Below are 13,255 nucleotides of genomic sequence, written 5' to 3'. Positions count from 1 at the left end.
TGCAGCCGAACTACGAATGCGATCTTGCGCAAGCCAACGCCTTCTGGAACAGCATACGACGTTACCTACACATCCCTGACGAGGAACTCGAAGGCGCACGCGACAAACCTCCCCCCTTCGAGCGCACTCTCCCCGACCATGATTCATACAATAGCGGTGCAGTCTTGGATAAGCAGACCGGATTCTACACGCCTCCGCCAACAGAAAGCTCCGCTGCGCCGTCACCTCTACGGTGTCTGTCGTCAGTAACGGCCACAAGCGACAAGTGCAAGCCTCCGAAGACGAAGCGTCTGCCGTCGACGGAAGACAAGCTCTTTGAGATTAATGCCTTCCTCCAGGAAGAAGATCCCGCCAGACTGACCTCTTCGCCCACTTTGACGACGCCAGTGGGTAGAAGTTTCGAGAGTGGCGACGAGTACTTTCCTAGAACGAATACACGCGTTTCTCCACGGAGAGAGACACACCGGCCTGGCGCGAAGCAGAAAACTTGGGCGTTGAGGCTCGAGTTGCCTGAAGCGCCACCTCGACCCCAGAACAAGTTGAGATCAATGCGGCATGGCGTCAATGTACCGCCAGTGATGACAGCTGAAGATGAAGAGTACAACTTCTTTTGAGAAAGAGGACGTTGCTAGGGCGGCGTCGAGAGCATACAACGTTCCGAACGATAATGCCCCTGAGCTCTCGCGACATTTCAATAAGATGGTTCTTGAGGAGTCCTCAGAAAGCGCCCCTCGCATCTTGAAATATCCACGTTGCGAAACACACACGACGCATACATTCCGTAACTCTGCATTGCTGCGATTGCTCAAGAAACACTCCGTCTAGACCTTGTCGTCTCTTTGCACAGTGTCACCTAACTCTTGTGTACTCCTTCCTGTGCCGGAAATCGCTTGCTCCAGGGGATACTAATGCGCCTGAACCCACAGCTCCAGTCGTCTGCTGCTTGTGTTGATGCTTCTGGCGAGTGGAGATGGCAATATTGCTAGCAACGGGTATCCTGCGAAGAACATTACCACATGTGCTGCTTCGGCACGCAATGGTCCTAATTGTCCTGTTCACCGTGAGCGACGGTAGCGATATTACAATATACTAGTAAAGCAGTAGCAGGAGCCAGCTCTATATCTAATCAGAGCTCAAAGCTAGGGGTACTCAATGATTGGTACAAGCTGCTTGTGGTCATGAATTCCAGAAAGGCAATCAAATATCAAAAAGTAGCGTTGATCAGGTCTAAGACCGACTCATGCTGAGAATCTATACCATCGAGGTGGAAAACACTTCACTTGTATGGCATTAAAAAACGGCGAGTTCAAAAGTGTGGATAACGCCATGGTTGCCCTTCTCATACATCATACGCCAGTCATGATAATCAAGTGTGCTCCGCAGATTTGTCTACGCCGAAACCTTGCCCTTGTACTTGGTCGCCGCTTTGTCAAACAATTCGCTCTTCTCCTCAAGGTCGGCCAGCAGCTGGTGCTGAGGCTCCGTCTTTTGCAATTTTCTAGACATTGTCAGATGCGTTCTAGATGTCGCAGATGATTGCACATACTCAGTCCACTCCTTCGGGTCTTGTCCGGACACGACGGCCAAGACGAGAAGGTTTGAAAAGGCCGCCGAGTTCTCGGGGTCCTTCTGTAGCGCCTGCTCAAGCGCTGCCTGGGCCTCCTCTGTCCGGCCGAGGTGCAGCTCACAGACTGCTTGTGAGACCAAGCTCCACGCCGATGATGTCGCGGGTGCCTGTGCCAGTTCCTCGAAGACGTAGAATGCCTGCTGGTACTTCTCGCCGCCCTACACCATGTCAGCGCCACCGTCTCCCTTCTGGGCCGTATTACTCACCACCCTGAGACCGACCCACGACTCTGCCAGGTTGACGAGCAGGCTATCCTGTGCCCACCTCCGCGCTCCGGTGACTTCCTTCAGTGCGAGATCTGTGCGGTTCTGGGCGATCTGAATCTGGACGATCAATGCGACGGCGTCGACTGCTTCCCGTTAGCTTCTCTCTTCTCGCTGACATTCGTGCTAGGAACCAGCTTACGGCTTCCTTGGTGCTGAGATAATAGCGCCAGCGCCTCATCGGGCTTTCCAGCAGCCTGGAGGATTATTCCACCAACGACCTGCACCGTCACATTCTCGGGGGCGGAAGAAGCCAGCTTCTCTGCCGTCTTGACCGCCGAAACGGCTCTGCCCAGTGTGAGCTCGGCCAACGCCCCAACAACCTCCAGCTCGGGCCCCGGATTGCCCTTCACTTCAGCGAGGACATCCTCAGCTTGACCGAGAGCGATGCGGGCCCTGAGCTGGAGGACCTTGGCGGGTAGGGCGTTCTCGGATGAAAATGACGAGGTATCAAAGTTGACAACTTCTTGAAATTGCCCTTGGTGGAAGTGGTTGTGGATGTTGATCAATTCGCCTTCGGCCGAGTAAGGATCCATGGTTGCGACTGTAGTTATGAGCTTCGATGTTTACTCGTGTCTCCAAAGAACACCTTACGATGCTAGAGCTGCTGCCAATGCGTGTCGTTGATGGTGGGGTCTCTCTCCCCTGAGTGGTCCGAGCGCTCCATAGAGAAGTGGCGGTGCAGGGCGTGAAGTGTGGCTGGTGAGAAGCCCCGCCAGCCACAGCATCGAATTGGGTTGGTGGCCGACCCTAGTGCCCACAAAGCAGAGAGAAATCACAAAACACCCAAATTTCACTCCATCTCCGGAACCTCGCATCACCACACACCCAAGGAAACGGCCACCACACACAGTCGCCAAAATGGTGAGTGAACATGCCTCCACGCCTCTGATGATTCTTCATATGCTTCAACGAGCGAGTCTCCCTCTTCGACAATCGATGGTCCTTGTCCGGTGGCGACGCAGCAAGCGATGAATATTCGATGATGACGGCGACGTACGAGCTCGACGACTTTGGCTTGGTTCCGGGGCGCGAGCAGGCCGACAAACCACTTAGGCTGGAGATGCTTCCTCTTCTCAAAGATACAACTCTTTCCATTTGTGCGACTGACCGTTGGACCGTTCTACGTGTACTACGCTGCCGCGACAAGACCATCGATTTCGAAATTTGCGACCACCTCGAAGAAGCCTGAGCAACCCCACCATCACTGGCGCGAGCGAGGAAAAGGAACATGCAGAACTGACACGGATGATTACCAGGTCAACATTCCCAAGACCCGTAACACCTACTGCAAGGGCAAGGAGTGCCGCAAGCACACCCAGCACAAGGTCACCCAGTACAAGGCCGGCAAGGCTTCCCTCTTCGCCCAGGGTAAGCGCCGTTACGACCGCAAGCAGAGCGGTTACGGTGGTCAGACCAAGCCTGTCTTCCACAAGAAGGCCAAGACCACCAAGAAGGTTGTGCTGCGTCTTGAGTGCGTCAAGTGCAAGACCAAGTGCCAGCTTGCGCTGAAGCGCTGCAAGCACTTTGAGCTCGGGTGCGTCCCATCCCTCCTCCCCACACTCGCGTGTCTGGACCGCGTACTGACTGCAGCAGTGGTGACAAGAAGACAAAGGGTGCGGCTCTGGTGTTCTAAACGAATCGTATCGGCGGAAATCAAAGAAAGTTTGGGGGTCTCTCTGCGCTTTTGCGTGCTTTCTCCTTGCAAGGCATATGGGCATCATGGATCTATTGGCGAAGGGGGGGCACAATCCTCGGTTGAGGATCGGTTCATAGGGATGAATAAAGCACGATATCCCTCTTACCACCATGGCGGCGGCGCACGCTTCTGTCTGGCGTCTCGGCGGCGATACAGCCCTCCATGCACGAAGGACACGCGTTTATGATCAGCTGATATGAATCAAAGCTCGAATACACTCTACTACATCCTGGTCTAACGTCTAATTTGCTCGTGGGGTTTGTCGTGGATACGTCACCGTCTAAAAGCCCTCGCCCACCACCAGCGTTCTGCCTCCACCGTACCAGATCGTTCCGATCCTGGCGTCGATGCTGCGTTCCTGTCCCACCATCCACTCGCCAATGAAGTCGCTGTCTTTTTCATCCCAGACCTCCTTCTCCAGCCACGCGTTGATCTCGTCGATGCGGTCCACCCAGGCCTGCCTCTTCTCAGGAGTATCGTGCTCGGCCTGCGTGATGTAACGCCCCAGCGTAATGTGCGCGCTTGGGACCTGATACCTTGAGCCGACCTCGACGCCTGCCTTCTGGACCTTGTCAAAGATATCCATGCGGACATGGTGGTATGTGTACTCGTCGCCCTGCACGATGTTCTCTGCCGTGTCTGGCGCCGCGGGCGCTGGTGACAGGGGAGGCTCGCCCGTCGCAGGGACAAAAGACAAGGCAAAGGCGGACAGATCATATGAGATCATCGGCTTGACCAGGCGAGCACGGTGGTTATGAGTGTGGTTGACGATGGATGGCAGCGAGGAGCGCATAGAAGCCACGAGATCTGCAATCTCTGTAGGCGTCTTCGAAAAGGCCACCTCCAATGTGGTCATGTGCATGTTCCATGGAGACATGAGCCACATTTCTACTCATTGACTGCTATCAGACACGTGCGCTTTGGGGCTTAGCGGGCGTTAAACATACCTGGGCATGTCTCCAGGAGGAGGCGCTGAATGTGCGTGGCCAGACGAATGATGTGGCTAGGAGGCCGTGACCACAGGGCCATGCAATGCCTCTCATCCTTGAAGCCGGGCTGAATCTCTGGCTTCTCTAGACGTAGCAAGGTCTGATCGATAAAGAGCTCCTTAAAGTCCGGTGAGAGGAACTTGTCCTTCTGCTGGACGTTGCGTTTGGTGCGGTGAGCTGTGTACAATGCCTCGATCTCTCGCTACACGGTCTGTCAGTTCGATGTCTCGGGCGAGAAAGGGTGCCTGTGTATGCTCTGACACGGTCATTGTTGCAGGCATTGATGAACGCTGCGTAGGGATTCTCTCCTGGCTTGCAAATGATGCCAGATGTATCCTCCAGCTTGTTCAGCACGTCAGTGGTGATTTCGGCGGCCATTGTGTACGTCGAGCGTTGCCCTTCAAGAGTGACCAGCAACGAAGGCGATATGTCGAAGAATCTCGACCTTGATAAGGCGGTGGTTGCGTTGTTCTCTATCTCCTTCTCCTACATGTATAGCGGCAAGTAACTCGACCGGTGCGGAGCAGCTGAGGTGACTGAGGTGACTGAGGTGAGAACTGCTATCTGAATACGGTGTTGTTTCAGCCCCAACGCGATTCATTAAAGTATTGCCAGATGCTCTGGTGGAGACACTAAGAGAGACCCGTATTTACGAACTGAAAAGTGTTTTTAGAGCCTCGCCTTCTCTTTTACTTGGGGCACTAACACATTCATGTCCGGGTTCGCTGAGCCCTCTACACTAAATTCAGCCAACTGACAATCTTCAGTCCCCTGGCCACTGGCATGCTGGAAAACCACGAAATCAATAGCTGTTCCTTCCTTCCCTAGTACGACCATGGGGGCATGCCAGGTTCCAGCGCCATATGTGACGGCCTGGTTCTTGTCGGCCACAAAAGCCCGCAGTTTGCTCGGGTCTGGCAGCCCTCTCCCGGGTAGGCCAAGTCCCTCTGGTACGGGAAGGCCCTCGTCCTGCGCACTGGGAGTAAGGCTGGGCGCCACGATGACGAGGTATTGTGACGCGCTCGACGGTAACGGCGTGAAAGTTTGTGTGGTGAAGGGGTGCCGTTCCAGTAATTTGACAGTGAATCTCCCGAACCCGTCGGACAGAGTCTCCAGCGGTCGGGCGGCGCAGACGAACATTGACATCTTCGGCTCTCCAGTCCTACTAGGAGCCTGCGCGTAGTGATTCCCTAGACGACTCACATCTCCATAGCGGATTGCCGAGCCCTGGTTGGCGGAGCTCGCGTTGGAGGGAAGTTTGTGCTGTGCAAAGGCCGAAGGATGAATATCTGGTCGCGGGTTGGAGATGACGTCGCCAAAGGGAGCAAAAGCCTCCTGGCTCAAGGGCTGAGCTGTGATGTTGATGGAGCGCTTGCCCACCTTGATACTGACACTCATGATTCCTTGGTCGCTATCAGCGCTGCAGTCGCCAAAGGTATGTATGATTCGGCGTGCTGGGTAGGACGATTGAGGTCCTCGTCGAAATCAACACACAGTGTTAGCGTATTTCGCACGGTATTGGCGAGACCCGCGGGAACGGCCTCTGGTCCGCGTGGTTCCTCACGCTGTTGATGAAAAGTTTGGGTGCTATGGAGATTTGCCTTCGATCCTATCGATGTGGGCGAAAGGCATATTGAACATGGTGCAGAAGGTACATACATGTATCTACCAAATGGTTGGCGAATCTGTGACGAGCAGTCACTGATAAGCTACTTTGGTCACTTGTCTGCCCACTTCAGCCGTTGTTTCACTCCTTCCCTTGAGCACGCGATTAAACAGACAAGCACACCGAGATTTCATAAAGGGGTACGGCACGCTTCCCACGGATAAGGTGTTCAATGTGGCGGGATACCTCCGATGAGCGCTTCCTGCGGTCTCCAAGCCCGGGTCACTTTGTGCAACTAGTATGCTATGGGTCTCCGCTGTATAGCGAGGAGCTCTAGTATTCGCATTCATGATATGTTCTTCAGACGTTGCGAATCGGACAAGGCCCTAATGGGATTTGTGACGACTTTGGACAGCTCCGGGTTTCGGTGCGCCAGACCGGCCCAGCAGCCCCGCACTGTGCCGCTAAACCCGCATTGCGGGCGAATCTGGGGTCAGTCATGACGAGTCGCCAGCACAGTGGACTTGCGTGGGTGGACAATGGCACCTGAAGAGGCCTCTGAGCAATTCTTTTCTAGAAACTTGGACCTGATTTCTCTTGCTCCTTATTCACTGCCATCTACCCTTGCCTACATGTATGCTCCCCCCCAAGGACAGGTCAATGCCGCGACTGCAACCTAATGTAGTATTGGTCGAGACCCGCGCCATCATCACACTACAACCGGAAAACCACATGCAAGTGACTCTCCAGTACACTCTGTAGGTGGAACTCCTCGCCACTCGGAAAGACGCGAGGCTACGCTCGAAAGCCAGTCCCACCAACATGGGGATGCAGCGCGCCGAGGGTCAAGACTCTCGGGTTGATGAGTTTTGGGGACCCTCGTGGAGGATCGACGACCAGCAACAGCCGCTTTCAGGATCTTGCTCCTCACCGGCTGATTCACCTAACGAACCACAGTGTCAGTCGGAAGATGCCAAACAACCTGTAGCATGGCGTGAGCTACCCCGAAAGGACCAACTGATCATCATTACCCTGGCTCGCCTGAGCGAGCCTCTCGTCCAGACCTCCCTGCAGGCATACCTGTTCTACCAGCTCAGATCCTTTGACCACAGTCTTCCCTCGTCTAAGATCTCGTCGCAGGCGGGGATTATGCACGCCTCGTTCATGTTCGCCCAATTCCTGACGGGCATGTTTTGGGGCCGTGTGGCCGACTCGCGCCACGCTGGCCGAAAAGTTGTCCTCCTGGTTGGTTTGACGGGAACAGGTCTGTCATGCTTGGGGTTCGGGTTCGCCACGAGTTTCTGGCAGGCTCTTGTCTTCAGGACGATGGGAGGTGCCACGAACGGCAACATTGGTGTCATGAGGACAATGTAAGTCCGCCGCTATACACGTGCTGTTGTCCGTGACGGCACCGATTGACAGGAACCAGGATCAGCGAGATCATCAGGGAAAAGAAGTACCAATCCAGGGCCTTTCTGCTTCTCCCCATGACCTTTAATATCGGCGTCATTGTCGGGCCCATCCTCGGTGGTGTGCTGTCTGACCCTGCCGGATCCTACCCATCGTTGTTCAAGGGGATACCGTTCTTCGAGAAGTACCCATACGCCACGCCCAACATTGTCAGCTCCGTATTCCTCATGTGCGCGGCAGCAGCGGTATGTTTGGGGCTGGAGGAGACACTGGACTCCATCCGCGACACTGGTCATGTCGACTTGGGCATCCGTCTGCGCGAGCGCATGGTGGCCTTGTTTCGGAGACGACGACACGGATACTCGTCTATCCCGACCTCATCCTTTCCCGATGACAATGATACCAGCCTTGATCTGCTACAAGTTGGCGCCAAACCTCTGCCACAGAAACGTTTCACCCGACGATTGCCCTTTAAGCGCGTGTTGACACCCAATGTGGTACTGACATTCGTCGCTCAGTTCCTGATGGCGTTCCACGTCGGCACTTTCAACTCGCTCTGGTTTATTTTCCTCAGCACGCCGGTTTACGACCCAAGCGAATCAGACATTACGCTCCAGCTGCCGTTTCGGTTCACCGGTGGCCTCGGAATGCAACCGCAGAGTGTAGGTCTCGCCATGGCTATCTTGGGGACCATTGGTATCTTCATGCAGCTGGTCCTGTATCCTCGGATCAACGCACGCCTGGGTACCATCAGAAGCTGGCGGTACTTCCTGTATACCTTCCCGATGGCGTACTTCCTGGTGCCGTACCTGAGCATTGTCCCAAGCACGTCGCCACCACCCCATGCCAAGACAGGCCTCGCCATGTGGATGGCGTTTGTAGGCATCCTGATGATACAAGTGCTGGGACGAACATTTGCCCTCCCAGCCCAGGCAATTCTCATCAACAACTGTTCGCCACACCCAAGCGTCTTGGGCACCGTACATGGCATGGGGCAAAGCGTGAGTAGCGGCGCAAGGACTATTGGCCCCATGGTCGGAGGCTTTTTGTACGGACTGGGCCTCAATGCTGGCTACGTAGGCCTGGTGTGGTGGTGTCTCAGCGTCATAGCCGTGCTTGGAGTCGTAGCGAGCTGGTTTGTTCGAGAGGGCGATGGCCATGAAATATGGCTTGAGGGTGATGCAGAGGATTAGACAAGCGTAGCTGAATGTCTGAGGAGAACAATACATTCCAAGTCATTCTCGTCCATCAAGACGGGCGTAGATGAATGTAAAGTGAGATAGACCTTATTTGACCATCGCTTAACGCCAATCATATGCATCATAAGAGCTCGCGAGGAGCTTCCGGCGCCTGCTGCGAGCTGCCTCGTCGTGCCATCTGCGGCCGATCCTGGCCTGGCTCCTGTGACGGACTCTGAGGGGGCTGAATTCGCCTCACATTCGACGCTACATCTCGTAGGCCAATACTCTGACTTGGTGTATCAAAGCGCTGTGGGAACACGACGCCCCTAGGCGGAGCAGGCTGGGGGCCATTGTTGGGAAAGCCGTAGCCATTGCTGTATCCTGGGGGGCCGTACGGGGCCTGTGGCCAAGCACCACGTTGCTCGCCAGGTGATCCGACAGGAGGGTGATGGCGCAGGCGCGCATTATTTCGATGCCGACGGGCTTCGAGGCAATGGCGACCAATCATCGTGATGAGTGTCGCAAGACACATGGCGATGATCAAAGCGCCGAGTATGATACCGTATCGACGGTTGAGCGCAAATGTGAAGCCACTGTACATGTCAATCCCAGGAAGCGCTCGGCTGGCAAGGGGCAGCAAGACTTACAAGAAGCCGTTCATGATGCCAAGCAAGATGACGACCCGTCCGAGCCAAGGATGGATTTTGCCATAGATGGACAGCAAGTGCGTCCGCCGATAATGACGATGGTTTAAAACACCCATGATGAACTGACCTATCAGCATGAAAACGACGAAGAACCCAATGATCTGGTGGTAGCTTGTGAATTCCTGAGACTATCGGCGGTGTTAGCACTCGAGTCCGTGCACCCAAAAGGGACAATAGAGCTCAAACATACCCGTTGGTATCTATAACTTGTGGCAATGCCGACGCCAAAACCAATGAGCACGAATACCAAGGCGATGGTCTGGTTAATGGCGTGCATCTTGACCATGCTCCCCAGCCGTAGCATGACCATACCCAAGGGCATCAGAAGCACTATAGCCAAGATCATAGCCACAGCGTGCATGGTGGACATGATATCCGCTTTGCGGACGTATTTTTGGTGCAGGATTGCACCTTCACTCCTTGAATCGTCCGTCAGCACCGGCGCCCTCGTTGCGCCATGTGCTCTCGACATATCCATATAGAATGACCCATACTGCACGTGGAACTTGAGGCTGTCGTCCAGCCGGTTGCTCGTGAAACCCTCCAATGGACCCAGACCATATATGCCCTTTTCGCGACCTGAGTTGACGTTGATGCGCCCGCCTTCCGTTCCTTTGGCGGGCCATGTGAAGCAGTTCCGCAAGCACTTGCCCATCACCACCATGTGGTCGTCGTATATGCCTGTGCCCTCTAGCAGCTCGTATTCGAAATCGCGGTAGTACTCGGGCTCGTAGTAGCCATAGGCAACGCGTGGGGAGAAGGTCGTGTTCGACTGGTCCCGGTTGTCGTAGACCATGAGGTACAAGGCGCCCGGCATGTCCTCCGACCCGAGCCCGACGGCACCCCAGGCATGGCTTCGATGGACGCGCAACGTGAACCAGAACTGGTTGGGGTTGTCGTCGGGTATAGCAAATGCGAAAGCTATCGCGCCATCGGAGTTGACAAACGTCGAGTGATTCGAATGCGGCCTGGTATCAGGCTCTTGAGCGAAGACGGTAGAAAAGAGGGCTTGTGCGGTTAGCGAGAGCACTGTGGTGAAGGACAGTGATGCGAATATCCCTTACCACCAAGCGCTACGAGCGGCGCTAACACCCAATGCCTGCACGGCATGCCTCCGGCCCAGAGGTGTGTTGCTGGTGTTGTGCGATTACGAAGCCATGGACATGAATGAACGAGGGTTGCCGACCACTGCACACGCAGAGAGACAGGCGGCGGCTGTGCAGTGCAGAGACGAGTTGTCGGTATCGAAGAGGAAGAAGAAGCGAACGATCGGGGCACCAAGAACGGAGATGATGCATGGACAATGACGGGAATGCGCTTGGCGAGGAGCTACTAAATAATACTCCGTACTGTCTATAGGAAGGAAGTCGGCTTTGCGTATCCCACGTTTTTCCAGTGGATATGACGGCTAGGCATTGCCACGGATGACCCGCCCGGACATTTGACTCCAGCGCCTATTAGAAGCAAGACAAGGTACTTTAAGGTATGATTTGGGAGGCAACCAATTGACCGTTGACCATGGTACACACTTCCAACAGTCTTAGCCTCTGCTCGGAGGCGTGGGTTGATGTGTAATGCATGTACGTACATGCTTACAATATCGAGCCAGTCTTGTGCTCTTGGGCAATTTGAACTCGCCAAAGTGAGCGAGCAGCCTCTACCGTTCTACGTTCTCGTGGCTTTCTCTCGTCGGATATATCCGCGTAATCCCATCTTTGCTGAGCTGGACCCTAGATTACACCTACTAGTCCCGCCATCTCTTTGCGGGGTATTGCTAGTACTGACGCTTTTTCTTTGTCTTCTCACGCCTTCGTACTCTCATTGGAAATGATCGTGTCCCCTGAGACGAGATATTGAGGCAAAATGAAGCTTTGGATGCCTTCAAGGTTGTACAAAATTGGCTTTCATGATGGATCTGCCGGCAGGCCTCCAACATGCAAGGAGCCTATCGGCTCGCTGGCTGGGTGGCTCTCGTGAGGCCTCTTTGTGACGGCCGAGTGCGGAGGGCCTCCAACGCGAGTCTTGAGTCCGTGCGACCAGTGACCAAACGGGTTGCGGCACGAAGCTTGCTCTGATCTTGACTCATTTGTTCAAGCGAAGTGGAGTGAATTTATTCAAGTCAACCAACAGTCAATACCGACTTCCGTTTCCTCGTGCATCCAACGGAGCCAGAGATGCATTGCTCGATTGCACAGTATAGGTAGGGTGAGATCTCCATTCCACTCACAAGCAAGGACAAGCCTCTCCAACGTGGTGAATGAGGTGAAATGCGAATGAAAAGGAGTACATTGCTCGATACTTACATGCTAGCCATTTCCAGGCCCTGACCTCCATGCTCAACAAGGCATCATGAGTACCACACAGAAAATGTTTTGGTGTCGACACCACGACATGTAGTGATAAATGCTTCTGGCGATAGTTCGAGGTTCAGACAATGCTGACTTTGATGTGGGTCCCAACGCTGCCAAAGTGGCAACCGTTTCCCCTTGGCACGCACATGACAACGACGTCAAACTGTCAACTTCACCCTCGAACGCGCCTTCAGAGAGGCCACTTTCACTCGTTTTCTCCATCTTCAAAGAGCGGCTCGTCTTGCGCATGGCATTTGCGAGTGCTCGCCCACCATGTCTCAGTTCCTGTCCTTCATAGGCTGGAGCTTTCTCCCCAACGTCCGTCCCCGTCCACAACTGTGCACCATCCCTCCAGGCTAACATGCGCGTCAGATTGTAACAGGTTGGGTCCAGACCATCTACTACGGCCTCACCATCCGCGCCGGCGACCCGAAACCTGCCCCGGGCAGCGCGCGCTACGCCTCGCACCGTCGCGTCATCCACATCCTCGTCGTCACCGCATACCTCCTCTACACCATCTACGAAGCCGACTACGACATCCGCCGCACCTCCCACTTCTATGCGGACCTGGGTGTAGGCCCCGACGTGCCCGAGCGCGAGATCAAGTCCCGCTTCCGCCGCGTCGCCGCGCAGCACCACCCGGACAAGTCCGGCGCCGTCGACGGGGCCGACTACTTCATCCACCTCAAGCTCGCGAGCGAGACCCTGCAGGATGCCGCCAAGCGCTTCGCCTACGAGCGCTTCGGCATGGAAATTATGAACTGGTCCAAGTGCAAGTCCATACGGGATTACATCACGCGAGGCGTCCTGCAAGGCATCTTGCCTCACTACGGTGTCGCGGCCGCGACCATCTACGTTGTCGGGCTCTTTGGCTACATGGACTTTGGAAAGTTCTATCGGTGGTTGATCCTCATTGCACTCTGCACGTTTGAGATCGCCGCCGTGACACGTCCGCATTTCCCGCCCGGGCTCGACGCGATCAACAGCATCCTGACAACCGTGTCATCGCATCCTCCTCTGCTGCCTTTCCAGGCCATCATCCTCGCGCGCAAGCTCACGATCACGGTATACGTTGCGCTTTCGCAAATCGGTCCTCTACTGTCGCTGCACATTAACGACGGCCGGCCGGACACGTCCGCCTTGGATGATGAGAAAGCACTGAATCAGGGCCTGGACAGACTAGACGCCTTGGCTAAGAGCATTGATAAGGACACCTTGAGGCTGATGGAGATGGAGACGGCGCCTTTCCAGGGCAACGATGAGGCGACGTCAAATCTGAAGGGCAAGATGCGAGAGTGGCTGGTCCAGAACACGATCCGGGCCGATCCCATGGTGAGGGACGCGGTGGGCACGTCTTTCCGGCGCAGGAGAATAGATGCGCCAGCGGGTGCAAAGGGCAACCGCTGAGATGATATTATAAGA

At 55.0% G+C, this 13,255-nt stretch overlaps 6 protein-coding genes across 6 annotated transcripts; 3 read left to right on the top strand and 3 right to left on the bottom strand.

Annotated features, from left to right (window-relative positions):
- Nucleotides 1-1,389: 1,389 nt before the first annotated feature.
- On the bottom strand, nt 1,390-2,426 carry J7T54_005544 (Coatomer subunit epsilon-like protein; the record flags this gene model as incomplete). Its single annotated transcript, XM_051503974.1, has 4 exons — nt 1,390-1,498; nt 1,547-1,785; nt 1,834-1,976; nt 2,033-2,426. 4 exons carry the CDS (start codon nt 2,424-2,426, stop codon nt 1,390-1,392), a joined length of 885 nt encoding a protein of 294 aa, XP_051364371.1.
- A 325-nt stretch (nt 2,427-2,751) lies between these two features.
- On the top strand, nt 2,752-3,526 carry J7T54_005543 (60S ribosomal protein L44; the record flags this gene model as incomplete). The annotated part of the gene is made up of 3 exons (XM_051503973.1): nt 2,752-2,754; nt 3,150-3,427; nt 3,484-3,526. 3 exons carry the CDS (start codon nt 2,752-2,754, stop codon nt 3,524-3,526), a joined length of 324 nt encoding a protein of 107 aa, XP_051364370.1.
- A 343-nt stretch (nt 3,527-3,869) lies between these two features.
- J7T54_005542 (uncharacterized protein) lies at nt 3,870-5,976 on the bottom strand (the record flags this gene model as incomplete). Its single annotated transcript, XM_051503972.1, has 4 exons — nt 3,870-4,477; nt 4,537-4,780; nt 4,840-4,976; nt 5,337-5,976. 4 exons carry the CDS (start codon nt 5,974-5,976, stop codon nt 3,870-3,872), a joined length of 1,629 nt encoding a protein of 542 aa, XP_051364369.1.
- Nucleotides 5,977-6,916: 940 nt separating this feature from the next.
- On the top strand, nt 6,917-8,787 carry J7T54_005541 (MFS transporter; the record flags this gene model as incomplete). Its single annotated transcript, XM_051503971.1, has 3 exons — nt 6,917-6,942; nt 6,997-7,554; nt 7,614-8,787. The coding sequence occupies 3 exons, from the start codon at nt 6,917-6,919 to the stop codon at nt 8,785-8,787; spliced, it is 1,758 nt and encodes a 585-aa protein (XP_051364368.1).
- Nucleotides 8,788-8,914: 127 nt separating this feature from the next.
- J7T54_005540 (uncharacterized protein) lies at nt 8,915-10,592 on the bottom strand (the record flags this gene model as incomplete). Its single annotated transcript, XM_051503970.1, has 4 exons — nt 8,915-9,368; nt 9,423-9,610; nt 9,673-10,490; nt 10,547-10,592. The coding sequence occupies 4 exons, from the start codon at nt 10,590-10,592 to the stop codon at nt 8,915-8,917; spliced, it is 1,506 nt and encodes a 501-aa protein (XP_051364367.1).
- Nucleotides 10,593-12,106: 1,514 nt separating this feature from the next.
- Nucleotides 12,107-13,240, top strand: J7T54_005539 (membrane associated; the record flags this gene model as incomplete). Its single annotated transcript, XM_051503969.1, has 2 exons — nt 12,107-12,151; nt 12,206-13,240. The coding sequence occupies 2 exons, from the start codon at nt 12,107-12,109 to the stop codon at nt 13,238-13,240; spliced, it is 1,080 nt and encodes a 359-aa protein (XP_051364366.1).
- Between the last annotated feature and the right edge of the window lie 15 nt (nt 13,241-13,255).

This window comes from Emericellopsis cladophorae (genome assembly GCF_022114955.1).
Source record: "Emericellopsis cladophorae strain MUM 19.33 chromosome Unknown NODE_7_length_695568_cov_118_814649, whole genome shotgun sequence".
Classification (NCBI taxonomy): Eukaryota; Fungi; Ascomycota; class Sordariomycetes; order Hypocreales; family Bionectriaceae; genus Emericellopsis; species Emericellopsis cladophorae.
The sequence above is the reverse complement of the archived record's forward strand: the minus strand, read 5'-3'. Positions and strand labels throughout refer to the sequence as shown.